The sequence below is a fragment of the Hemicordylus capensis genome, chromosome 12, assembly GCF_027244095.1.
Source record: "Hemicordylus capensis ecotype Gifberg chromosome 12, rHemCap1.1.pri, whole genome shotgun sequence".
In the NCBI taxonomy this organism is placed as follows: Eukaryota; Metazoa; Chordata; class Lepidosauria; order Squamata; family Cordylidae; genus Hemicordylus; species Hemicordylus capensis.
In genome coordinates this window covers 4,278,489-4,304,308 of record NC_069668.1, presented here as the reverse complement: position 1 = coordinate 4,304,308, position 25,820 = coordinate 4,278,489, and the positions used below count along the sequence as shown (strand labels likewise).

The 25,820-nt window shown below is 52.9% G+C and overlaps 2 protein-coding genes across 4 annotated transcripts in view; one reads left to right on the top strand and one right to left on the bottom strand.

The window, feature by feature from the left end:
- The window catches only part of NCBP3 (nuclear cap binding subunit 3), a 47,421-nt gene extending 35,858 nt beyond the window's left edge, over positions 1–11,563 (bottom strand). The window contains exon 1 of the mRNA XM_053274627.1: positions 11,489–11,563. The gene's annotated coding sequence lies outside the window, so the exon portion shown is untranslated. The remainder of the gene's footprint in view (positions 1–11,488) is intronic.
- On the top strand, positions 3,773–25,801 carry SMTNL2 (smoothelin like 2). Of its 3 annotated transcripts, XM_053274629.1 has the most exons (9): positions 3,781–4,263; positions 15,793–15,880; positions 17,197–17,433; positions 18,507–18,569; positions 20,355–20,430; positions 20,987–21,157; positions 22,043–22,160; positions 22,836–22,987; positions 23,863–25,801. In XM_053274629.1, exons 1-9 carry the CDS (start codon positions 3,892–3,894, stop codon positions 23,987–23,989), a joined length of 1,404 nt encoding a protein of 467 aa, XP_053130604.1. In that variant the 5' UTR covers positions 3,781–3,891; the 3' UTR covers positions 23,990–25,801. The 3 variants fall into 3 exon arrangements, with proteins under 3 accessions (XP_053130606.1, XP_053130605.1, XP_053130604.1); XM_053274631.1 differs by lacking the exon at positions 23,863–25,801 and having other exon boundaries at positions 3,773–4,263; positions 22,865–22,987; XM_053274630.1 differs by lacking the exon at positions 18,507–18,569 and having other exon boundaries at positions 3,780–4,263.
- Positions 25,802–25,820: the final 19 nt, after the last annotated feature.

Sequence of the window (25,820 nt, the reverse complement as noted above, 5' to 3'; positions counted from 1 at the left end):
TGCCAGAATTGGGTCTTTTCTCCATGCAAAGCAGATGCTTCACCAGTGATCTGCACTCCCATCCCCAGTTTAAATGGTAAACAGACCACAGACGGAGCCCCCGCCTTGGCCTCTCTTCCTTGACAGTAAATGCTGACTTCATCTCTGCTGGCTTCTCCTCCACCTTCCTCTGCTGACGGAATAACAGCCCTGTTCTACTGTCCACCCGAGGGTGGATGTCAGCTGATGGCGACTGGGTTTTACATTTTTTGGGGTGGCAGGTAGAGATGCTAATTGCCTTGATTATGCCTAATTGAAATGATCTCATCACAGCCCCCATGGGATCTGCTGGCTTTTAACTCTGCCGCCTCCCGGAGGGAACATTCTAGGGCTCTCGCATCCCATAATAAGGTTATTTTTTGCCTAACGATGCTGGGCTCCCGCCCAGAGTTGATATCTGAATTCCAGGCAATGTAAAAACATGGCAGTCAGCGAGGCTGGTTCTGCCAAAAGTGCTGCAGAGATTATTTTTGCTAGACAAACACGTGCACCGTGTTTTTAAAAAATGGCATTAGTAGGAACTGAACGTGAAATGGCTCTGGCAAGCATACAGTTGACACCCCCAGTTGTATACTAACTGACCCCCTCCCCTGCCTAAGGGGTTCCGAAAGAGACCTCAGCGCTGGCTACATACAGACAAAACATTCTCCCTTCTGGAAGCACGTCCCTTGTCTCCAGGTGGTCAAGCAAAACTACTTTCTCTCCACAGTTAAATTCAGCAGAAATTAAGTTCTGCACATATGCTGCCGAGACCAACTATGCTCAGCGCTGATTGGCTGATGCCAGTGTGGTCACAAACCCTTGCATTCCAGTGTTGCTGCTCCGTTTGAATGGATTTTTTGCTGGTGGCCTTCACACAATTGTAAGATGACACGTGAATGTCTAGTAGTACAAGCTTAATTCAGTGCTTGAAGATTTATTTATTTTTTAAAGGTGAGAAGTGTGCATGTGGGGAGAGGAAGAGATTGTTCCTTGGGACTCGTTTGGGAAAGGACAGAGCTCTAACTTATGGGGATCTGTGGACAGTTGGTGAGATGCATTTATTTATTTTTATGTTTACACTTGGATCCTGCTCTTCCTCTGAGGAGCCCAGAGTGCGACTGGCTCAGAATCACTCGGTGAGTTTGGTGGATGAATGGGGATTTGAACTTGAGACTCCCTAGTTCTAGTCCAGCACTCTAAGCACAGTGAGGTTGTACAATGGCTACTGGCACGAGTGAGCATGTGCAGAAAGCAGGCCTAAAAGAGCCGGTTCACAGATTGTAGTCCAAAAACAGCTGGGGGGCTGAGCAGGCCTGGCTTAATGAAACGGACAACCAGCTAAGTTCTCAGCTCCGTCTGGACTTAGGAACATAGGAAGCTGCCATATACTGAGTCAGACCTTTGGTCCATCTCACTCAGGATTGTCTACCCAGACTGGCAGCGGCTTCTCCAAGGTTGCAGGCAGGAATCTCTCTCTCAGCCCTGCCTTGGAGATGCTGCCAGGGAGGGAACTTGGAACCTTCAGCTCTTCCCAGAGCAGCTCCATCCCCTGAGGGGAATCTCTTCCAGTGCTCACACTTCTAGTCTTCCATCCATATGCAACCAGTCCAGGGTGGATCCTGCTTAGCAAAGGGGACATGTCATGCGTGAGACCACAAGAGGGCCAAAGGTGTGCAGCTTTCTTCACCCAGCCTTTGTAGCGCAGGATTACAAATATCAGACTTGATTCTGTAGCCCTTTCATAGCCTCCCATATCATCAGTGGTAGCCCAGCACCAGCAATCCCTGTAACCGGGATTCCCAGACATTGTTGACTACAACTCCCACCATCCCCTCTAGCTGGGGAGGCGGCCTGATGCCTGAATCACCCACGGCTAGAGCTAAGCCCAGGTGTATCCCTGTCAAGGTCCCCAACTTCAGCCAGCCCTCCGGCTGGCGTGGGACTACAACTCCCATCACCCCCAGCAACTGTGGCCAATAGCTAGGGATGATGGGAGTTGTAGTCCAACATCTGCAGGAGGGCCGAAGTTGGGGAGCCCTGGTGTAAAGAAGCGGCACGGCTCAGGGCAACCCACTTTGGCCAGAGCAGCAAGAGCCGGTTCTCATCTGTCCAGCGGCAGCTCCAAATGGAGATGGAGCTGATAATTCCAGGTGAAAGGTAAGGAGCAGCTGCTGGTTGGGAAATGTGCCCCGCTGGGCCTTTGGCGGGTGGTTCTTGGAGCCTTTGACCTTTCTTCATTTCCAGTGGCTCCCACCTCCGAGTGCTGTTCTTTGAGGGCTGATAAAGCGCCTCACTCTGTTTGCAGACTGAGACCCACAGGGGCCAACCTTGCAGGGCTGTTGTGTGGAGGATGGATGGTGCCTTCAGGACCCCTGAGGCTTCTCCAAGAGAGGGCTGGGAGAGACTCTTGCCTGCATCCTCGGAGAAGCCGCTGCCAGTCTGTGAAGACAATACTGAGCTAGAGAGACCAAGGGTCGGACTCAGTCTGTGGCAGCTGCCTATGTTCCTCTGTGGCCCGAAGACGCCACCCCTGCTAGGGAGAAATGCCAGGGGTGAGCCAAAGAAGCACCCTGCCAGCTGAGTGGAGAGGCACCTTTTAAAAGTGGGGATTCTCTGACATTCGCATGGGGGCAGAAAGCAACTGTCCCTATCTGGCCCCAGCCCAGCGCTGCTCCAGTGACGGACTGTGGCTGGTATCTACCTTCTATTTCCTTTTAGATCGGGAGCCCTTTTGAGAGAGAGAACCATCTTGTTTATTTCCACCCCAAACCCTGTAAACCACTTGGACAACTTGGCCAAAAAGCGGTATCCCGAATACCACATTTTCCCAAAGAGAAGACTCCAAATTTCAGATGACCCTCTTGCAAATAGAGGTTAAGAACATCAGAATAGCCCTGCTGGATCAGGCCCAAGAAGGCCCATCCAGTCCAGAAACCTGTTTCCCACACTGGCCCACCAGATGCCTCTGGGAAGCCCCCAGGCAAGACCTGATGGGGGGGGATGCCCTCTCTCTTGCTGTGGCACCCCTGCAACTGGGATTTGGAGGCATCTTGCCTCGGAGGCTGGAGGGGACCTATGGCCACCAGACTAGTAGCTGTTAAAAACAGGTTATACCTGTCTTGACCCAAAAGGAAGAGGACTCTGAATGAGAGCGATGATGACCCCCAATTTCTCACATCAAAGAACTTGGGGGACGACGACGTAATTTCAGAGAAATACGGTAAACATACATAAAAGTAGTAGTTGCTGAAGCAAGAGCAGTGGCGAAGGTGGGAGCTGGCGTGGGGGGGGGCTGCCTATGTGCAGAGTGGGGGGGGGAGACGCGTGCGGTGCCTTGCTCCTCTTTCCACTCCCTAGATCCTCCCCACACCGCCCCGGCGCCCCCTCCCCTCCCCTCCCTCCCTCCCGGCAACGACAAAGAATGTTTGCATTGGCAGCTGCCGAGCGCCGCGGAGACCAGCCGCCCCTCCTCGGCCCCCACCCCAAATCCTCCCCCTGTGCTGCTGCAGCTCCTCCTCCCCCCCCCACCAATGGGGCTGTCTGCAGAGCCAGGGAGGCCGCCCCAGGCCCGGGCCGTCTTCGCTCCTCCTCGTCGGCCCTCTCGCGCTCGCCTCCCCGCTCCCCATCGCGGCTTGGGACTGGAGCCGTCGAGGAGGGGGCGGCCTCCCCTCTTGCGGCCTCCCACCTGCCCGCCTCCCAGGCTATAAAAAGCAAAGCCCGGCTTGGCAGCGGCACTGACTGGGCAGCAGCCCCGGACTGCCTTTGGAGAGGCAAGGCAAGGCGGATCCTCGGGCCGCGCCGTCGGGGCGCACCGGAGCGCGCAGGCGGGCGGGTCCCCTTGGAGAGGCAGAGCAGGGCGCACGGCGTGCCATGGAGGTCAGCGCGCCGGCGGCCGCCACGTCGAGCGATCTGGCCGACCTAAACGCGCAGGACGCAGCCACGGTGTGCGAGGCGCTGAGCCGCTACGAGGAGACGCTGCGCGGCGCTGTCAAGGAGATCCACGTGGACATCCAGGTCTTCAAGAGCGGCGTGGACCGGCAGGTGGCCGAGGTGCTGCGCCTAGCCAGCCCGCTGGCGCGCACGGTGGCCGAGCTCCAGCAGGAGAACCAGCAGCTGCGGGCGCAGGTGGAGCGCCTCGCCCGCCAGGTGGAGGCGCTCGGCCGCGCCGCCTCCTGGGAGCCCCCCGAGGCCGCCACCCGCTTCTCCAGCCACACCAGGCTGGCCCTCTCCGGCAAGAGTCAGGTAAGCGGGAAGCGCCTCTTCCTCCGACGCGGCGGCGGCGGGACAGCCCGTCTGGTCCTGCCTGAGTCGAGCGTGCGGTTGTCCCCGGGATCGTCGCTGGAAGGGACCCTGCAGGCTTTGCATGGTGTCATGGTTAGAGCTGCTGCTGGGGTCGGCAAGCTTGCCATTGTCGGACTACAACTCCCATCATCCCCAGCCACAGGGGTTACAGAGTTAAACTAGGACTGGGGAGACACCCCCCCCTTCAAATCCCGCCTCAGCCCTGAACTCCTCGGGGCGGCTGTAGGCCGGCCGCTGCCCTCTCCACCTAACCCCCCTCGCAGGGTTGTTTGCAAGGATTGACAACCAAGCCAGGGATGTGGCTCTGGGCTCCTTGGAGGAGGAAGAGTGTGGGCTGTACATGCAAGATGACTGGAGGCTGCGGCAGCATCTTCTCCAGCTGCTGTTTGGAAACTCCCAAGTGGACGGGAGCCCGTCCCTTCATGAGGCAGGCTGTTCTGCAGCCAAACTGCTCTTACCATCAGGGAATTCTTCCCAGTGTCTAACTTAACACCTGGACTAACTCCCGGTGTCTAACCGCCCTGAGCCAGCTTAGAAGGGTTGTATAAAAATTGAACGAATAAATAAATAAATAAATAAATACAATCCGCTGCCTCCTCATGTCAGCCCTTTGATTCTGGTTTTGGGCTTGGCAGCAACCAACAGAGAAGGAGTCCACTCCTTTTTCTAAGGGACAGCCCTTCAATTATTTCAAGACGGCTCCTGTATATCTCCCCTTCATCTTTTCTTCTCCAGACGAAGCATACCCGGCTGTTCCGTATCGGACTTAGTTTCCAGATCCTCTCCACCAGGATAGGCAACTCCTGCTACAGGACCCACCATGGCCTGGTGTCCAGCTTGACTGCTCTTCCATTGGGAGCAGCCTGGATTGGGGGACCAGCCCCTGGGGTAGTGGGGCCAAGGAAGGGCCCCCTGCTTCCCACTGTGTTCACCCGGGCGCCCCAAAGAGGAGGCTCGCAAACCGGCCAAGAAGGCAGTGGCATTTACAGGTAGACTGCCCCTGAAGCTGGGGGCTCCGTGTAGCCGCCGTGGCTACTGACTGCTGCCCAAAGGCCTCGGTGAGTCGGCCTCGTCCGCTTTCGAAGCCATAGAAGCCGGTGGTTCTGGTGTGGCTGCCGTGTCCAGATCTGCGGCTCCCTAGCGTGGAGAGTCGGGTGGAGGACACGGCTGCTTGAGGTGGGCTTCAGTTCTGGAGCCATCTGCGTGCTGTTTGTCAGACTTGCCCAGCAGATGCGGCGATACGTTGCCCTGGCTGGATGATGGATCTTCCAGCCGAAACTTAATCCCGAATGCCGGCTGGTTGTGTGCACCGCTCAAACAACCTTGGGGGTGGGGTAAGCTCAGCTGCAGTGAACTGGTGGGAAGCAGCTGGGGGGCCAGAGCCCCCTTACTGGTGGGCTGCTCTGTGGGAAGGATCTTGGGGGGGGGAGTCGCTGCATGAAACTGGCCTGCCCCCACCATGAGTTGGGGGCTGAGAATCCTCTTTCCCACCAGCTGTGGATTACGGGACTTGGGGGGCATGATCCAGCAAGCGTGTGGCGCTTCTAGCTTCTCTTGACTTGATGGTTTGTGGGGCAGTGGTGTGGCGGACCCCTTGAATTCTGGGTGCTGAACGTGGGGCTGGATCGTGCCCAGCGGCCCCAAGAAAGGGGGGGTACCTTCTTCCTTCCATATGGAAAAGGAGAGGGGGCATCTGGGGGACCTTTGGGGCAGAGAGAGGAAAGGGGGGAAGTTCTTGCCTCGGGCACAGACAGCTCGGTGGGGAGGGCCACAGATTGGGGACTCCTTTTTAGCCCTGGGCAACATTGCAAGAGAAGAGCCTTGTTGGTGCTTGGAATGCCAGCTCTTTAAGGCATGGTGAGAGTGGGATATAAATGGGCATACAGATAAATAGCAGATTTGCCTAAATCCAAGATGAGGTTTTTCTTTCATGTTGTAAATTGTGGGGAGGGGGGGTCATCTTAAATTCAGAGTCCTCCTTCATTTGGGTCAATACAGGAAGCTGCCTCCTACTGAGTCAGACCCTTGGTCCATCTAGCTCAGGATTGTCTACCCAGACTGGCAGCAGCGTCTCCAAGGTTGCAGGCAGGCAGGAGTCTCTCTCAGGGAGATGCCTGGGAGGGAACTTGCAGCTTTCTGCATGCAAATGTGCAGATGCTCTTCCCAGAGCGGCTCCCTGAGGGGAATCTCTTACGGTGCTCACACATGTAGTCTCCCATTCAAATGCAATCTAGCACAGGCCCTGCTTAGCAAAGGGAACAAGTCCTACTTGCTACCACAAGACCAGCTCTTCTCCTTCTTATACTGGTATAACCTGTATTTACCCTGTATTTTTAAAAGGCGGTTGTCTTAAATTCAGGATTGTCTGTGATTCGGGTAGATATGGCAAATAAAGCAAGGAGGAGGGCACCTCTGAGCATATGCTGATTACTGGCATCTGGCATGAGGACAAAGGACTTTCAGGGCTCAGGGTGATTCCCTCTCTCCTCTCCTCACCTCACCTTTCCCACAACCCCAGTCATTGGCTGACCCAGTTTCTTAGTCAGCCTCCTTCCTGTGGCTTGGCTGAGTTACTGAGGACCAGCCACAGTCAATTCCTCTGCAGGCACCCTCCAGAGCACCGCTGATCTCTGCTTGTGGTGTGAGCAAGGCAAGTTGCCCGTCCAAATCTGGCTCAGGAAGGGCTGTTTCTCTCAGCCTTAGCCCACAGGACCCCCTGTATGCAGTGGGGAAAGATGGTCCTACCCTGGAAGTCCTTCTTCACAGAACGCATAACCCACTTGTGGAACTCTCTGCCACAAGATGTGGTGACAGCCCACCACCTAGATGGCTTGAAGAAGGGCTTGGATAACTCCATGGAAGAGAGGTCTATCAATGGCTACTAGTCAGAGGGCTGCAGGCCACTTCCAGCCTCAGAGGCAGGATGCAGGATTAACCCTAACGCTAATCAAAGCATGAGAACACTCTGAAATTCATTCAGTCGCCTCTTTTCCATCAATGGAGGTGGAGACCTGGTCAGAAATCACAATGATCATCTGTCCCCCAGCAGATGGTACCAACCTCCCCAGCTGGCTCATGGACTAAGACAGGGATGCCCATAAGAACAGCCCTGCTGGATCAGGCCCAAGGAGGCCCATCGAGTCCAGCATCCCTCCACTCCTGTCTGTGGGCTTCCAAGAGGCATCTGGTGGGCCACTGAGTGAAACAGGATGCTGGACTCGATGGGCCTCCTTGGGCCTGAATGAATTTCAGAGTGTTCTCATGCTTTGTCTGTATATACATAAAACGTGGAACGGACATAAAGATTGGTTGTTTTTGTTGATTGTCCTGACTGGCTGGCCTGCAGCAGCCAAATGTGCAAGCAGAGCGTTTCAAAAGCATTGAGAAGTTCTAAAAACACAAAGCCAGCTCTCCAACGTCATCCATGTGGTCAGAGGTGTGCCAACGACAATGGGCAGGCATGTCCTCCAAAGAGGACGTGAGAATATGACCACTTATTCCTTCTTGCTCTGACCCTTTCTTCTGTGCAAAAATGACTGCAATTCCCCCCCTAAGGTTTTGGGGGGAGGGATCAAGAAGGAGTGACAACACAGAGAAAGCGGTAAGTAAAACAATGCTCGCCTAGTGGCAGTGCCGGGGATCAGAGGCCTGGATTCTGCCCCGTTGCCGGTGGCCGCACTGTGCACCCCAGTGACGCCCCTTGCTCCCCTGCTCCCTGAGCAAAGAGGCATCTTTTTAGAGTGTTGATTCTTTTATTTAGCACGGGGAGAGCAACTGACCTTATCCAGCCCCAGCACAGCATCCCTTCAGTGGCTGTTGCTGCTGTCCATCTTATGTATCTTTTTTCAAGATTGTGAGCCCTTTGGGGACAGGGAGCCATCTTATTTATTTATGTATATCTATGTTAACCGCTTTGAGAACTTTGGTTGAAAAACAATATATAAATACTCGTCCTTGTTGTCATCACCCCTTGCATGTGATGTCACCCAGTGGGACCACACAAGCCCTCGAGAGTACATTCCCAGCCAGTGTGTGTTGCCTGTCCCAGGGGACAAGGAGCCATTTTTATTTTATTTCTTTATATCTATGTAAGCCAAGCAGAAGGTTGCTGGTTTGAATCCCCACTGGTACTATATCGGGCATCTTCACCTTAAGTGGCTTGTGGGGAAATGACTTGACTAGCAAGCCAGAGGTTTCCGGTTCAAATCCCCACTGGTATGTTTCCCAGACTATAGGAAACACCTCTTATCGGGCAGCAGCAATATAGGAAGATGCTGAAAGGCATCATCATCTCAGACTGTGCGGGAGGAGACAATGGCCAACCTCTCCTGTATTCTGCCCAAGACAACCACAGGGCTCTGTGGGCGCCAGGAGTCGAAATCAACTTGACCAACTGCTTTGGTTGAAAGGCGATAGATAAATAGTCATCGTATTTGTATTGATTTCCCTTCCTGTCCCTCCAGCGAGGGCGAGAAAGGGAAACAAATGTACCCCGTCAGCAAATGCTGGCTGGGTATGAAGAACTCCAGAGGGGTCATGTGGCCCTTCCGTGAATCGTGGCCAGGTTCTTTGAACCCGTCCCCTCCCCTGCAAATGCCTCTTTTCCATCGCTGGGGGCAGTGGGGTGTGTGTGTGTGCGGAATAGATGTGGCCCAAAATAACTGTGAGCGTTGGTGTGCCGAGATGGTGGCCGATGGCCCGAGCTTGTGGGCCTGGCTTGTGGACTCCTGAGCTGTGTTAGCTTGAGAGGGGGCTTGTCCCACCAGGAGTGAAACTCTTGCAGCAAAGCTGTAGTTGGCAGCATCCGCGAATCTTTGTTACAGGGGACACTGCCTACAACTCCCATTATGCCTCAGGGTTGGCCGCTGTGGCTGGGAGTGATGGGCACTGTGGTCCAACTGCTGGAGGGTCAAAGGTGTGCAGCCCTGGTCTAGATTATAGGGTCTTTCGAGCTGCTTCTTTCAAGCAAAGCATAACAAATTGCAGTCATCTTTGCCCAGAGCAAGGGTGCAGGGCACACTTTATCCCTCCTCCCAGCTACCGCTGTCATCCCAGCTGTCAATAAATAAATACTCGGCTTTCCTGCTTCTGTTTTTCTTATGGTGGTTGTTTCTGGTGTGTGGTGGTTTCCACTGGCTGAACTGATTTTAAGGTTTGAAATGTGGTCTTTATGAAACGTCATTGTCTTTTAGCTTCTGTAAATGGCGTTGGGATGCCTTATGAAAGGCGGTAGGCAAACTGAACAAGCTGTAAAAATAAAGAGAACCGCGAAGCTGGTTGTTCGAAGGGGAGAGAGAGGCACTCTGCACATGCTCGCTCTCCCGCTCTTGGAAGCGCCCTCTGGAGCGGCATCCCCAACCCCTCCCGAGATGGGGTTATGTGAGGTCACACGGGGCTGTCCTTCCAAGATGGGGGGCGCAGCTGAGAGCTCTGGTTTGGGCCAGAGATTCGGACTCCGGACCGTGGTGGGCTTGCCAAGGTCTTTAAATAGAAGGGCAAGTGTCTGCTGGAGACGGGATGTTCTTGCCTCCCGCAGAGCCAAGGAGAAGCTGGGGTTGTGCCATCTGGGAGTCAGAGAGGGGTGGGGTGGAGAGGAGAGCTGGTCTGGTGGTAACAAATATGACTTGTCCCCTTAAGCTAAGCAGGGTCTGCCCTGGTTGCATTTGAATGGGAGACTAGAAGTGTGAGCACTGTTAGATCTTCCCCTCCAGAGATGGAGGCGCTCTGGGAAGAGCATCGAGGTTCCAAGTCCCCTCCCTGGCAGCATCTCCAAGATCGGGCTGAGAGAGACTCCTGCCTGCAACCTGGGAGAAGCTGCTGCCAGTCTGTGAAGACAATACTGAGCTACTGTAGATGGACCAAGGGTCTGACACAGTATACAGCAGCTTCCTATGTTCCCTCTGGGAGTAATATCTCTCCTCCCGGGTAGGGTTTTTCGCCTCTTAGATCCTGCAGGATAGGAAACAGGTGGGACACAGGCAATAAACCTCACCCAAAAGAGCAGGAAGCTTCCAGTTTTTAAACACTCCCAAGTAGCTAGGAATAGACTCTGGACCTCAGCTGGATTGGACCAAGGAGGGTCTATGTACTGGGCGAGACCCGAGTTCAAATCCCAATTCGGCCAGGATATTCACTTGGTGACTCTGGGTCAGTCGCTTCTCTCTCAGCCTCACCGAGGAACATCGGAAGCTGCCTCATACTGAGTCCGATCCATGGTTCATCTAGCTCAGTGTTGTCTACACTGACTGGCAGCAGCTCTCCAACGTTTCAGGCGGGAGTCTCTCCCAGCCCTCCCTGGAGATGCTGCCAGGCAGTGAACCTGGGACCTTCTGCATGCCAGGCAGATTCTCTACCACTGAGCAACAGCCCCATTCCCTCGGGGGGAATAGATTGAAGCAGACAGTGCGTGCATATAGTCACCCCTCCAACCTGGGTGGACCCTGCTTAGCAAAGGGGAGGAGTCATGCTCCCTACAGCACGACCGGCTCTTCACCTTAAACAGATGGAGAGGCTGGACCTACCTCACAGGAGTGTTGTGTGGATAAACATAACTGTGTACGCCACTCTGGGCTCCTTGGAGGAAGAGCAGGATAGAAATGTGGGGAAAAAATAAAAATAAAATAAACCAGATGTCTAGGGCAGGGCTGCTCAACTTCGGCCCTACTGCAGATGTTGGCCTACAATTCCCGTGATCCCTGGCTATTTATTGGCCACTGTGGCTAGGGATTATGGGAGTTGTATTCCCAAAAACAGCTGGGCGGCCTAAGTTGAGCAGGCCTGCTCTAGGGGGACATGAAGCGAGGGGTGAGGGCAAGAGGGGTCCCTGCTCTTATTGGTTCCCCAGCAACAGAGACTGGTAGACTGCCTTTGAACATGGAGCTTCCTCCAGTCTGCTCTCCCAGTACACGAGACATTCGTTCAGTGGCAAGGAAGTTGCAGTGGCCTGGATTCTAGTGGGGTGTGAGTGTGGGAATATGTCTTTCCGCTTCCCCATAACGTCATTTTCACAGAATCCAGGTCGTGGGAAGGGTCAGCACACATTTGGAGCATGGCCAGCAAAAGTGGGTTTGGGGGCTTCCTCTGTGCCTTTGGGACCTTTATCAAGACATATTCCGGGCCCTTCCCATGAGCCAGTCCTAATGGACGCCGCTTATTAAATGATTACCTTATCGCTTGGGGTCCTTTGATACCGCTGGGGCTTGGAAGCGCTTCTCCCAGAGTTTGCTTTGGCCCAAACCGCTGGGCTGTCGGTTATCAACCCCAAACAACCTCGCTGCTGTTTCCAGGCTCATTTCTTTCTAAAGGAGAGGAGAAAATAGGGTTGCCATGTCTCCCGGGATTTAGGGTAGCCCCCGGATTTTGGATCCTCCCTCCGGCTGCTATATTCCACTCGGATTTCAAAGGCGCTGCCCGGATTGCTCGGATTTTACTCTGGATCTGATCACACGGGAGGGCAGAGAAGGAGAGGGAAGTATACACATCTGTCAAATAAATCATTAAAATGCAAATTCGTTGCTGCATCCTATGCAGATTAGGCCACCCGGATTTGGGAAGCTTGCATATGGCAACCCTAGGAGAAAATAGTCTCTCGTTATGCCAATATAAATAATAATAATAATAATAATAATAATTATAATTATTATTACTCCAACCAATTCACTCCTTGGCCATGTTTGCACAAAAGAGAACCGGAAGTGAGCTCCGAGACGGTTGGGCATGACCCATAACTCTGGGCATGAAGAGCAGAAGTTTCGGGCCAAGGGGGTCTCTCTAGACGGGGGTCCTTCTTCTCCCCTCAGTGGCCAGAGTGATGCCCCAGAGGGAAGCCTCCAAGCTGGGTAGGAAGGCCACCTTGCCCTCGGCAGCATCGGCTCGTGTCGGAAGAGCTCGACACTCTCTCTGTCGGGAAAGGAGGCAAGCCCCGCTTCTGTGGTCCTTCCTCCTGGGGACCTGTCCAGGCCAGCGGTCTGGTCCTGCAGATGCTGGCCTACAACTCCCATCATCCCTTGCTACTGGCTGTTGTGATTGGGGAGGACGGAAGGCGCAATCCGCCCCCCAACCGCTGGAGGGTCGGAATTTGAGACCGGGTTTATGGAAGTCTTGCTTTTAGGGACCTGCGGCTCAAGTCCCCAGACTATCAGGCCTGTTAGTTCGGAAACATGGGGAGCAAGGAAAGCCAGTGTGCCTCTGAACATGTACAGAGAGCTCCCCAGTCCACATGGCTGATGAGGGTTCTAGGGGAGGGGAGTTCTTGCAGTAGTGAGCATGAATTGTCCACTTTGCTAAGCAAGGTCCACCCTGGTTTGCAGTTGGAGACCACACGTGAGTGCCTGTGTGAGATATCCTGGGCTGTGTGAGATCTCCTTCTTAGGGGATGAGCATCTGTTCAGCATGCAGAAGGTCCCAGGTTCAATCCCCGGCAGCATTTCCCAGTAGGACCGGGAAAGATTCCTTCCTGAAACCTTGGAGAGCCGCCGCTGCCAGTTAGTGTAGGCAGTTCTGAGCTAGATGGAGCAAGAGTTGGACTCGGTCAGGCATCTTCCTAGGTCCATGTGGCTGGCAGTGATTGCCACAGCCCTCCAGTGTGGACTGAGCAGAGTTGGCTTCCCCTGGTGAATGGAAGGTTGCCTCCACAGAAAGTCGCATTTCTCGGGGGCCCTCCCCTCCTCTCTTGGTTGTGCCTGACCTGTGGCACAAGAGGGAGCCGCCATCCATTCCGGCCCTGAATGGCAAAACCTTCCAATCCACCGTGGCAGCTGATCCTTTGTGTTTGCAAGATTTCTATGTCCATGGCCAGAGAGCTTTTCCTTTGTCTGCAGCTGCCGTGCATTTCTCCTCCTCGCTGGAAACAGGCGTGGATGTCTCGAGTTCAAGCGAAGGCAGCCTCTGCCGGCTGCACGCCGCGTCCCAGGTGCTCTTGCTCGGCGCCGCTGTCACAACCACTCCCCAGTGACATCACCCTAGCAGCTGGGCCTCACCGCCTGCCCTGGGGAAAGCGGGGAGAGAGCTTGCAGCTGGAGATACCTTGACCCGCCGTCAGGCGCTGCAGACGTCTTGGCTTTCCGCGGCCGTGATTAATGGCTTTCATGAGGAGCAGAGCCGGTTTGGGTTTCACAGAGGAGCAGCTTCGGCAGCTGCGCCTGGGATCCTGGAGTCAGCCGTTGGAGGGGGCTGAGGCCGCCTGGGAAGCGGCGTTCTACCAAGTCCGTCCCTCGGCCAATCAAGCTCAGTACTGCCTACACTGACTGGCAGCATCGCTCCAAGCTTTCAAGCAGGGTTTTTTTCTCAGCCCTACCTGGAGATGCTGCCAGGGATTGGAGCTGGGACCTTCTGCAGGCCAAGCAGATGCTCTGCCAGTCAATTACGGCCCCATCGGCAACATCTAGGAAGCTGCGTTCTGCTGAGTCAGACCCCTGGTCCAGCTAGCTCCGTCTTGTCTACTCTGACTGGCAGCTTAGATCAGACTCGAAACCCCCAAGTTTGCTTTTTAAACTCAGCTCTGGGATTCAAAACCTACTGTGTAGAAATGGGAGATTACGGGATTTATTTCGATTTTTTTTTTAAATTAAGAGTAAGGCTCTTCCATTCCCGCTTTTCATAGTGTGCTTACAAATTCTTTACCCAGGTCCTGCTGCTTCTCTTCCCCTCCCCCAGTGGGCCCTGCTGCCTTTGCAGCTTGTTGCTCAGAAAAAACAGTATTGGCAATTTGCATGCTGATTTTGTCATTGCCCCGTGCTTCCTTATTAATTTGTTTATTAATTTGGATATTCCTTCACCACTGTTCCTTTTTTTAAAAAAAATCAATACTGAAAGAGCAGCAACACCACTCCAGGGAGAGAGGTGGGTTTGTGCTGTCATGGGCACCAGCCAATCAGTGCTGTGCACAGCTGGTTTCTGCAGTGAACTGGCAGAACTGGTTTTGGAATACTTGGTCCTAGAGAGGAAATTGGTCACAACTCAGCAAGTGTGCTTGCACAGCAGTTTGACTGCTCAGATTGTGTAGATTTCTATGCCACCTCAGACACCTTGTTTCTTTGCACAACGGAACTGGGGTGCCAAACACTAGCTCTGACTTTATACCACTACTACTGTGAATGCTTATATACTCCTTATCAACAAATACTCTCAAGCAGTTTACATGGGGGGGCGGAAATAATAAATAGGATGCTTCCCTGTCCTAAAAGGACTCACAATCTAAAAGAAAAACAAGACAGAAGACAGCCACAGCCACTGGTTAGATGCTGTGCTGGGGATGGATAGGGCCAGGTGCTCTCCCCCTGCTAAATACAAGAGAATCACCACTTTCTAAAAATGCCTTGTTGCTCAGTTAGCAGTTACTTTAGTGCAGACACTCAGTTCTTTATAATAAAGAGCATATACTGTACACAGTCCACTTTCTTCCCCCTGAATATCCTCTCATCCACCATTTGGAGAGCTGGTTCTGCGATAGCGACCATGAAGTCTCCCCTTTGCTAAGAGGGTCCACCCTGGTTTGCTTTTGGATGGGTGACTATATGTGAGCACTGTAAGATAGACCCCGTAGTGGATGGGGCCGCAGCTCAGTGGGAGAGTAACTGCTTGGCATGCAGAAGGTCCCAGATTAACTCCCTGGCAGCACCTCCAGGTAGGACTGGGAGAGACTCAGGCCTGAAACACGGGAGAGCCTCTAGTCAGCCATTGCCAGTCAGTGTAGACATAGGAACATAGAAAGCTGTCTTAGGCAGAGTCAGACCCTTGGTCCATCTAGCTCAGTACTGTCTACACAGGCTGGCAGCGGCTTCTCCAAGGTTGCAGGCAGGAATCTCTCCCAGCTCTCTCTTGGAGATGCTGCCTGGGAAGGAACTTGGGCCCTTCTGCTCTTCCCAGAGCAGCTCCATCCCCTGAAGGGAATCTATGCAAACAGGGCAGACCCTGCTTAGCTAAGGGGACAAATCATCTTTGCTACCATAAGACCAGCTCTCCTCTGCACCGTTCTGCTATTAGTTTCTAGTAGCAAGGAAAAGCCACGTTTGCAAAGCATAACATTGGCGGGGGCTGCTCTGGAGCCAAGGGCTACAAGCCAATAGGGCCGCCTCTGCTGTGCACAGCTGATCTCGGGCACTGGGCAGCCCATGAACAGCCGCTATGCTTTGATCTCAGCAGGCAAGGAATCCAAGCGCTGCATCTGCAAGGTCGGGATAGGTGGTGTCACAGAGTCTGTCTCTGGGTTTCCCCCACGTGTTGCTTCTGGGGAGTCCTCTGCTCATGTTCCCTGTAACCAGGATCCCCAGATGTTGACGACGACTCCCATCAGCCCCAGCCAAATGTCATTGCAGCAGGGGATGATGGGAGTTGTAGTCGACAACACCTGGGAATCCCTGTTAGAAGGAATGCTGCTGCGGGGGGGGGGGCGGGCTCTGCAAGATATTTTGCTCCCCACACTGAGCGCTTTTAACCTTCCCCACCCGGCTTCTCTGATTGCTTTGGCAGAGCGTAGACCTTGAGGATCATGAGGACTCTGAGAGCAGAAGAACTTCTGAGTCTACCTTGGTTGAAAATGGACACCAGCCATCAGGAGGTAAGAGAGAAGGAAAATCCTGTATTCACATACTCACTCACTCACACACTCTTTTGTGAAAATGGTGGCAAAATTCCAAGGGTAATGGAATCAGGCACATTACCACTGTGCCATTTCAATGTTTGTAGCCCTGGGCAAATTTTCAGGTTGAGAGTGATACGCATTGACAAGAACATCTACTAAAAGGCCACGTTTTAATGAGACCCTTAAACATTATAGAAAGTGACTGAAACATGCAAAACACGTCAGTAACGGAATCAGAGTTTTGGGCCTGGCTGTATGTAGACTGTGTTGCATTGATGTAAGCTGGGCATTGCTATAACACGGATGCCTGTGGCCAAGTCTGATTTCTCCAGGATGGGATGCAATTGGTGCCCTAGCCAAAGCTGCTGGAAATAGCTGCAGCTCAATGGAAGGGCATCTGCTTGCATGCAAAAGATCCCAGGTTCAGTTCCTGGCAGCATCTCCAGGTAGGGCATTCCCACAGGATCACTCTCCCTTTCTCCCAACTGGATTTTTTAATCCACACAACCGCAGATCAGGAGCTCTTTTACCCTGGCTGAGTGCTTCTCTGACCCCATGTGAATGGACACTCAGAGGAGTGCCCACCCAGGATAGAAGACAATGTTAAAATGCCTGGATTGTTCAAGAAAGCTGATCAAGATCTTTCAAACGGAGTGTGTTCACTGCAAAAGTAGAAGTGCAGGTGACCTCTCTCTCTCTCTCTCTCTCTCTGTCAACTTATGGAATTCTCTGGCACAAGATGTGGTGTCAGCTAAAAACCTGGATGGCTTGAAGAGGGGTTTGGATAACTTCATGGAGGAGAGGCCTATCAATGGCTACTAGTCGGAGGGCTACAGGCCACCTCCAGCCTCAAAGGCAGGAGGCCTCTGAGTACCAGTTGCAGGGGAGTCACAGAAGGAGAGAGGGAGCCAGCATGGTGTAGTGGTTAGAGTGCTGGACTAGGACCGGGAAGACATGAGTTCATATCCCCATTCAGCCATGAGACTCGCTGGGTGACTCTGGGCCAGTCACTTCTCTCTCAGCCTAACCTACTTCAAAGGGTTGTTGTGAGGGGAAACCGAAGTATGTAGTATACCACTCTGGGCTCCTTGGAGGAAGAATGGAATATAAAATGTAAAAAAAAACCCAAACCAAACAAACCTCTTGTCTGTGGGCTCCCCAGCGGCATCTGGTAGGCCACTGTGTGAAACAGGATGCTGGACTAGATGGGCCTTCTTGGGCCTGATCCAGCAGGGCTGTTCTTACGTCTCTCGCACTCATGTTTTTTGTCTGGCTTTATTTCTGTCTGTCAGGCCTGAACAAACTCGCCCAGGAAACGGCCTCCTCTCTTCACCGGCCAAATTCTCCCCTCAAGGCCCACGCTCCAGCGGTGACTTTACGGATGCCGCACCTTCCAGTTACTGCGGTAACCAGACTATCGGAAACCTTTTCAGGAGAAACTACCGGCTCGCCAATCGCGCCCAACATCCCTGGGGGGCAGCCGAACAAAAGCCACAGCGAGGCAGTGTCAAAAACGTCAAGCCAAGCAGGTAAACAAAGCGGAAGGCCTGGGGAAAGAGGTCCATCTCTTGCTAGGCCCATACTGCTGGTTTGTGGTACTAAAAACCAGCCCCAGTGAGGGCAATTCCAAGGGTAACGGAATCAGGCACTTTGCCACTTCTTCAATGACTGTAGCCATAAGCTAACTTTCAAGTTGATCTATACATAGATAGATATAAATACATCCACTGGCAAGAGAACATCTTCTATGAGGCCATATTTTTACAAATCTCTTAAATATTATAGTGTCTGTAATGTGCAAAATACACCAGCAATGGAATCAGAAACGATGGGTGTGTGTGTTTGTTTCTGATTCCATTACCAATGTGTTTTGCATATTGCAGACACGATAACACTTAAAAGTTTTGTAAAAATATGGCTATATAGGAGATGCTCTCTTGCCAGTGGGTATATATATAGTTTTGGTTTGAAAACTTGCCCGTGGCTAGAGTCATTAAAGAGCTGGCAGTGTGCCTGATTCCATAACCCTTAGAATTACCCATAAATGCACAAGGCCTTTTCCGAGGAAGGGTTTACACCTATAATCCTTTTTAAAAATGGCGAATGGGGGGCGGGGGCTGGAGGAGTTATTATGGGTATAGCTTGCCCCAAAGGCTCCCTAGCATAACACCACCGTTAGAGCTTCAACAGTTGGGAATGATAAGAACTTTACTGCATGGGAAGTCAGTTCATCTCTTTAAAAAAACACCACTTTTTTTTGAGAGAGAGAGAGACATCATCTGACGCAGGGCTGCACAACTTCAGCCTTCCTGCAGATCTTGGACTACAACTCCCATCACCCCTGACTACTGGCCACTGTGGCTGGAGATGTTAGTTGTAGTCTAACAACAGCTGGGGGGGCCAAAATCGTGCAGCCTTGATCTAAGTAAGCCCCGACCCAGTAAAAAAGCTGCATTTGTGGGGCGCCCTCTCTCTTGGGTGGCCCTTGCCTCAGCGTCTTGCATACTGCAGAGCTGTTTGGATCAAAATCCTCCCTTTTTAGGACAACAGAACAGGCCCTAAAGGTGCCTCCCTTATTTCTCTCTTCTTTCCCCTGCCCCAGTGAGCACTGTGAAGAACTGGAGTACGGGTTCTGTGAGAACAGCAAGCAGCTCTGTCACCTCTGGTAAGAAGGCACCTTCCAAAACACTGCCTTTGAGGATATCTTTTGAGTGCTGTATCTCAAAGATCAATTTTCCAATCTGGAGGGAGTGAAAGGCCCAAAGGCAGTTCCCTGGGTAACGGAATCAGGCATACTGCCACTTTGTCAGTGACTGTAGACTTAAGCAAAATTTCAAGTTGATATTCTATCTCCCCGCTGGCAAGAGAACATCTTGTACTATAAGGACATATTTTTATAAAACCCTTATATAGTAAAGATGGTGTCTGAAATGTGCAAAAATAAATCGGTAATGGAATTAGAATTTTTGGACTGTTTCCAATTCGTATGGTGTCCCTCAGGGCTCCATATTGTCTCTGTCTTCGATGTTGTTCAACATTTACATTAAACCATTGGGAAAGATCATCAGGAGATTTGGTGTGGGATGTTATCAATATGTTGATGACACCTAAATCTATTTCTCCATGTCAGCATCATCAGGAGAAAGTATAACCACCCTAAATGCCTGGCTGGAGGCAGTAATGGGCTGGATGAGGGATAACAAACAGGCTGAATCTAGATAAGACGGAGGTACTTATTGTGTGCGGTTGGAACTCAGGAGACGATTTTGATCTGCCAGTTCTGGATGGGGTCATACTCCCCCAGAAGGAACAGGTACACAATCTGGGGGTGCTTCTAGATCCAAACCTCTTCCTGGTGTCCAAGGTTCAGGTGTTGGCTAGAGGTGCTTTTTACAAGCTATGGCTGATACGCCAGCTGCATCTGTTTCTTGAGATGGATGACCTCAAAACGGTGGTACATATGCTGGTAACTTCTAGGCTGGATTACTGCAATGCACTCTATGTGGGGCTGCCTTTGTACGTAGTCTGGAAACTGCAGTTGGTCCAGAATGTGGCAACCAGGTTGGTCTCTGGGTCATCTAGGAGAGACTATATTACTCTTGTGTTGAAAGAACTACACTGGCTGTCGACACATTTCCAGGCAACATACAAGGTGCTGATTATTACCAATAAATCCTAAACAGCTTAGGCCCTGGGTATTTAAGAAAATGTCATCTTCACCATGATTCCCGTTAAGATCATCTGGAGAGGCTCATCTGTGGTTGCCGCCAACTTGTCTGACAGCTACTCGGGAACGGGTCTTCTCTGTTGCTGCCCCTGGATTTTGAAATATGCTCCCTGTCGAAATAAGAGCCTCCTCATCTCTGGCAACTTTTTAAAAGGCACTGAAGACACATTTATTCACCCAGGCTTGATGATTAGATTGATGATTTTAATATTTTTAATGCTGAGTTTTAAGTGATTTTAATGTTTGTTTACATGATTTTAATTGTTTAATTGATTGAATGTTTAAATGGCTTTAATTATAAACTACCCAGAGATGCGGGTTTGGGGCAGCATAGAAATGTTAAATAAACTTCCGTTACGAATGTATTTTGGTATGCTTCCTAGAGGCATCTGGCTATGTCTGCTGTTGGAAGCAGGATTAGACATGTCCACTTGATTCTGTTCCAGCAGAGCTCTTGGCTACTTCGGGGCAGCAGAAAACCCGTAGATGGGCTGTGCTCTCAAGCCCTTTACACACCACAATCCTTTAAACGTTTTGCGCTTCCTATGTCTGCAATGGGAACGTCCCTTTCCTTCTTGCACCTTCATCTGTTGAATGATTCCGACCCCAGCTCTGCTCCTCGCTTGGCTTTCCCGTCCTGTGTCTGGGAGCAGGGCAGTGAGCAACAGCCACTGGAAGAGATCTTGGGGGAAAGCTAATCTCCTGCTGTCCTATTCTGTGCAGAGAAATTATCTTCCGTCACAAAGTCCGTGTCGGCTCTGAGCTACGGGAAGGCCAGTGGCGGCCAGGCGAGTGACAGGTGAGCTCTCGAGGCTGTGTGTGTGTATAACATTAAATCCGCTTGGATGAAGAAAAGCTGCTTTGTTTGGATGGAGCCCTAGCTCAGTGTTTTGCATGCAGAAGATCTGCTTTGCATGCAGAGTCCGAGGTCCACTCCCCAGCAGCATCTCCAGGCAGGGATGCAAAAAACTCCGACCTGCAACCTTGGAGAGCTGCTGCCAGTCAGTGTGGGCAATTCTGAACAACATGGGCCACCAGTCTGACTCAGTAGAAGGCAGCTTCCTTTGAGGAAGGGCTGTAGCTCAACATTAGCGCATCTGCTTGCATGCAGATTGCCCCAGGTTCGATGCCTGGCAGCTTCTCCAGGTAGGGATGGAAAAGACTCCTACCTGGAACCCTGGAGAGCTGCTGCCTGTCAGTGTAGACAGTACTGAGCTAGATGGACCAGTGGTCTGACTCGGTATAAGGCAGTTTCCTATGTCCTTGTATCAGAGCCTGTGTGTGCCCGCCCTTTGCAGCTCTTTTCTCAGGACCTATATGTTAATTCCTCTCTCTCTTTCTCTCTCTCTGGTCAGTGCCACAGCCAGCCAGTTGAACACAGCCCCCAAATCCCGCTCCCCGCCTCTTACAGTCCCCCGGCAAGTGGAGAAGCGGAGGGAGTTGGTGAGGTCACAGACGCTGCCCCGTGCCTCTGGAACCCAGGCCAGGAAAGCCCTCTTTGAGAAGTTTGAGCAAGAGAGCGGGAAGTATGTCATTCCTGGGCCTAATCCAGCTTTACAAATGGGGAGGGAGGGGAGGTTCAGACACGGAAGGCAGCATAAACGTAATCAGGCATGTTACCAGTTTTTCAATGACTACTGTCACAAGCAAGCTTTCAAATTGATATTAAACATTCCTACTGGCAAGATATAGTTCTATAGACACACACACACTTCATTTTCCCCCCAAATTCTTTCAATATTATAGTGTCTGAAATGTGCAAAATGTGTATAACTGAATTAGGAATAACGACCAAAAATTCTGATTCTGTTACCAGTATTTTTTTTGCACATTTTGGACACTGGTCCACACAAATCATTCGAGTATGGTTTAATGTGGATTGCTGACACTAGTATGGTTGTGTGAATCTCCGCCAAGGTAGGAATCTCTTGATTTCTCTTGAGTAATAAACCATCTTGGCGTGGGATCACACAAGCATGCTAATGTTAGTAACTCACACTAAACCTAGCTTTGAATGATTGTGGTGAACCAGGCCACCATCTATAATATCTGAGTGGTTGGTTGAAATATGGCCTTATAAGAGATGTTCTCTTTCCAGTGGGTATACATAATATCAACTTGAACATTTCCTTATGGCTGCAGTCATTGAAAAAGTTGTAGCATGCCTGATTCCGTTACCCTCGGAATTGCCCAGCTGTTCCCCGTGCCCTTGGCTGGGTTTTGGCTATCTCAAGGCATCCTCTTCCTCACAGTTTATGGTAAGTTTAGGAGGCTTTTCTTGGAGTCCTGTTGTCCTCAGAGACAAAATTGGCCTGAACTAGTCCACGTGAAATAAATGGGAGCAGAATGGAGCGTGTGTGCAGGGATTTTGAGGAGCCCCTGGGGTCTCACTGTCGGCCTCTTCTTTCTAGGGGCAAGGGGGAGGCCCGGGCAAAGCTGAAGCGATCACAGAGCTTCGGCGTTGCCAGTGCCAGCAGCATCAAGCAGATCCTCCTCGACTGGTGCCGCTCCAAAACCATTGGCTACAAGGTAGAGAAAGTCCCACCCCCAGAAATCACCACCTCGCTGCTTTCCACTTGCTCTGCCTCATTCTTGCCTGGCGCATCTAGGAGATTAGACTGAGCGCTGCAGTCTCTGCCCCACACCGACATCCAGGGCCATGTACCCTAAACAGGGCAGAGGGGTTGCGGTGTGGAGAATGGGCCGAAAGCTGCTATTCTCCCTCCCTCCATATAATCTCTCCCTTCTCCCTCCTAATCCATTTGGAGGATCTATTTGCTTACCCCCAGCAAATAGGAATCGCTGCAGGACTGAAAAAATAGCCCCGCCCCCGACACGCAACACATACGTTAACCTGTGGTACTCACTGCCACAAGATGGGACAACGGTCACTGACTTAGCTGGCTTTTTAAAAGGCGAAGGCAAATTCCTGGAATGGGAAGGGAGGCTTAGCAGTGGTTATTTAATGATGACACCTAAGTGTTCAAAGTCAGTCTGCCTCTAAACACCAGTTGCTGGGGGGCAGTATAGGGGAGGGTTGTTCCCATCATGCCCTGCTTGTGGGCTTCCCAGAAGCATCTGGTTCACCTCTCTTGGAACCGGCCTTTGGGGCTGGGAGGCTGCTTGGGTGCAATTCAGCCAAGGTGTCCTGACGTTCTTGAACCTGAGTGCTTGAATTCTCTTTCCACACATGCTGGCCGGCAGCACATTGACCTGCAGAACTTCTCCTCCAGCTGGAGTGACGGCATGGCCTTCTGCGCGCTGGTGCACTCCTTCTTCCCCGAAGCCTTCGATTATAACACGCTGGACCCCGCCAAGCCCAAGGAGAACTTTGAGCTGGCGTTCACCATGGCCGAGTGAGTACCCCGCAGACGTGGGAGGTTCCCAAGGGCGGGCCCCGGGTGGAAGCTGGGAAAGGCTTCTTTCCCCAGGAAACCCAGCATATGCATACACAACAGGGCATAAGGACATAGGAGGCTGCCTCATCGAGTCAGGCCCTTGGGCCATCTGGCTCAGGATTGCCAACACTGACTGGCAGGGGCTCTCTTGAGTTTTCAGGCTGCCATCTGTCCCAGCCCTACCGGGAGATGCTGCCAGGGACTGAACTAGAGACCTTCTGCGCGCAAGCAGATGCTCTTCTGCTAAGCTGTGGCCCCTTCCCCTAAAGGGAATAGCTTATGGTGCTCATGCGTAGGACCCCCTCCAAATGCAAACCAGGGTGGACCCTGTTTAGTTGGTCCCGTTTGGGCCTACAGCAAGGGCCTTGTTAGCACAAAGGTGATGGAACTAGGCCCCCCGAGGGGAAGCTCTGTAAGGTGGCAGCTCCTGGGGAGGTGGTCTCATAAGAACAGCCCTGCTGGATCAGGCCCAAGGTGGCCTAGCTAGTCCAGCATCCTGCTTCACACAGTGGCCCACCAGTTGTCTCTGGGAAGCCCACAGGCAAGAGCTGAAAGGGGCAGGCCCTCTCTCCTGCTGCTGCTCCCCTGCAACTGGGATTTAGAGGCTTCTTGCCTCTGAGGCTGCAGGTGGCCCACAGCCACCAGACTAGTAGCCAATAATAGACCTGTCCTCCATGAATTTCTAAAAAAAAACCCTCTTCAAGTCATCCAGGCGGTTGGCTGTCACCACGTCTTGTGGCAGAGAATTCCACAGGCCGATTCTCGCCAGCCCTCCGCGGAAGGCCCCGCTGTGCCCCCCAGCCCTCACTCTGACAGGTTGCCTCCTCCTGCAGGAAGATGGCCAGCTGCGACCGCTTGATCGAAGTGGAGGACATGATGGTGATGGGCCGCAAGCCGGACCCCATGTGCGTCTTCACCTATGTGCAGTCCCTCTACAACCACCTCCGCCGCTTTGAGTGACGACAGCCCGGCTGGGCCTCCCCACCCCAAGGGGGCCGTGACTCGGGGAAGGGGCGGAGACCCAGACACAGCTGCGCTGGTGCTCCCGCTTGCTGCTGCGCAGCCGCCCACGAACGCAACTGTGGCCAAGGAGGGGCCCCGATGACCGGATGCTGCCGTACGCCCCGAGGAAGCGGAGGGATGGTGCTGGAGCCCCGTCTGGTCAAAAGTGGGTCTCCCGATGGCTCGTGCTCCAGAACTGCAGGAGGCCCATGGCCGCCCGCCACTTCTCTCGGCAGCTACTGCCCATTGTGTCTCGATCACTCTCCAGTGGCCGGATGGGTTCCCCCCCCCCAGCCCCCAAGATGGTGCATCCTTAGTTGCCCCGACTGCCAGAGAGCGATCAAGCTCCCCTGCCATCCAGGTGCCTGGATTAACCAGAGGTGCTGCTAGCCCAGGGTGGGAACTCAAGCAGACAGCCGTTCCCACCCTGCCTGCCTCTCTGGGAAGATGGGACAGCCTGGTTGTCGGCCAACCAAGTTAAGCCACGGCAGGCGCACACACGGGTCTCCCCAGGTGCAGGAGGTGGCCGGGGGTGTGGACTGCCACTCACGCAGGCAGGGCAGCTGCGGCTAGACGGGCGGTCCTCAAACAAAAGAGGCCGTTGCCAGCCTGGAGAAGAGACGCAGGCGCTGGCTGGACTCCGGGGGGGCAGCTGTCAAGGGGGGCAAAGGCTTCAGAATGGGAGTCGGCTGTGCTTGGGCGGTGCGGAGGGCACCTGAGGGCCCCCTGCACCAATGCACTCTGGCAGGAGAACATCCCAGGTAGGGACATGGTCATGCAGACCTGCTGCCTGCTCAGTGCTGCCAGCAGAGCATGGGTGCCGGAGGGTGGTCGAGTTGGGGCTAAGGGCTGGCTGGGGAGGTTCTGCGTGCCACATCTGCCCCTTTGGACAGTGGTCTGTACCCCGCTGCTCCCCCTTCCAGGCCCAGGGGCCCGCCCTCCTGAAGGAGCTCTCTGTCCCCCACAGTCCCCTGCCTAAGGCCGTGATGGCCATTACTTTTCAAGTGGGGGCCACTCACGTAAGAGCTTTCTGGGGAAGGGCTACATTTCCCAGCATTCCCTGCATGCCTTCCAAGATGGGGCAGGGGCTCAAGAGGGCTCCGTTTCCCTTAAAGGAGCCCCACCGGCACGGGGCAGAGTCCAGCATGGTGGGAATAGTAGTCTCCAGCTGGGGCCAGGGGGACTGTGCTTTGGCCAAAACTTCAGGGCTGACGGAGGCCGCCACTGGCCCCGGCAGTGAAGAACACTCCAACAGGGATTCTTAGACGGTGTCGACTACAACTCCCATGATCCACAGGCCAAAGGCCACTGCAGCAGGGGATGCTGGGGGTTGTAGTCAACACCAGTAAATCCCTGTTAGAGGGAACACTGACCTCAGCGCTTGCATGCTGCTGCTCCTGTCTAAGGCAGCGTTACCTGCTTAATATATCCTCCAACCTACCCAGGTGGGCAAGGGGCAGGTACCTGTGCTGTCCAGAAGCCCCCCAGAACTGCACTGCTTCCCCACAGCACATCCCAAGCTCTTGCCTTGGAGCCGGTGGGGCTAAAGGGCTCCCCACACAGATGCTAGGAGCTGCTTGCTGCTATTTATTTTTAAAAAGAAAGGCAGGGGGTGGGAGGAGAGAAAGAGAGACTGTGGTTCTGTACTGATGGCCATGTCTGGCCACATACACTGAAGGCAGCTCAGGGCTTTGTCTGTGTTTATTTGTAAGAGAAACGTGCAAACTTGTAAACCGCGACTCGATAACATTAAAAAAACCCAAAACAAAACCAACCAAAACGGCAGCAA

What these genes read in the sequence shown, in the direction of transcription:
- SMTNL2 (XM_053274629.1), top strand. Translation starts at nt 3,892, where the DNA reads ATGGAGGTCAGCGCGCCGGCGGCCGCCACGTCGAGCGATCTGGCCGAC. An exon ending in CCCTCTCCGGCAAGAGTCAG is followed by an intron (nt 4,264 to 15,792) that starts GTAAGCGGGAAG and finishes TTGCTTTGGCAG; the next exon opens with AGCGTAGACCTTGAGGATCA. An exon ending in CTGGCGTTCACCATGGCCGA is followed by an intron (nt 22,988 to 23,862) that starts GTGAGTACCCCG and finishes CTCCTCCTGCAG; the next exon opens with GAAGATGGCCAGCTGCGACC.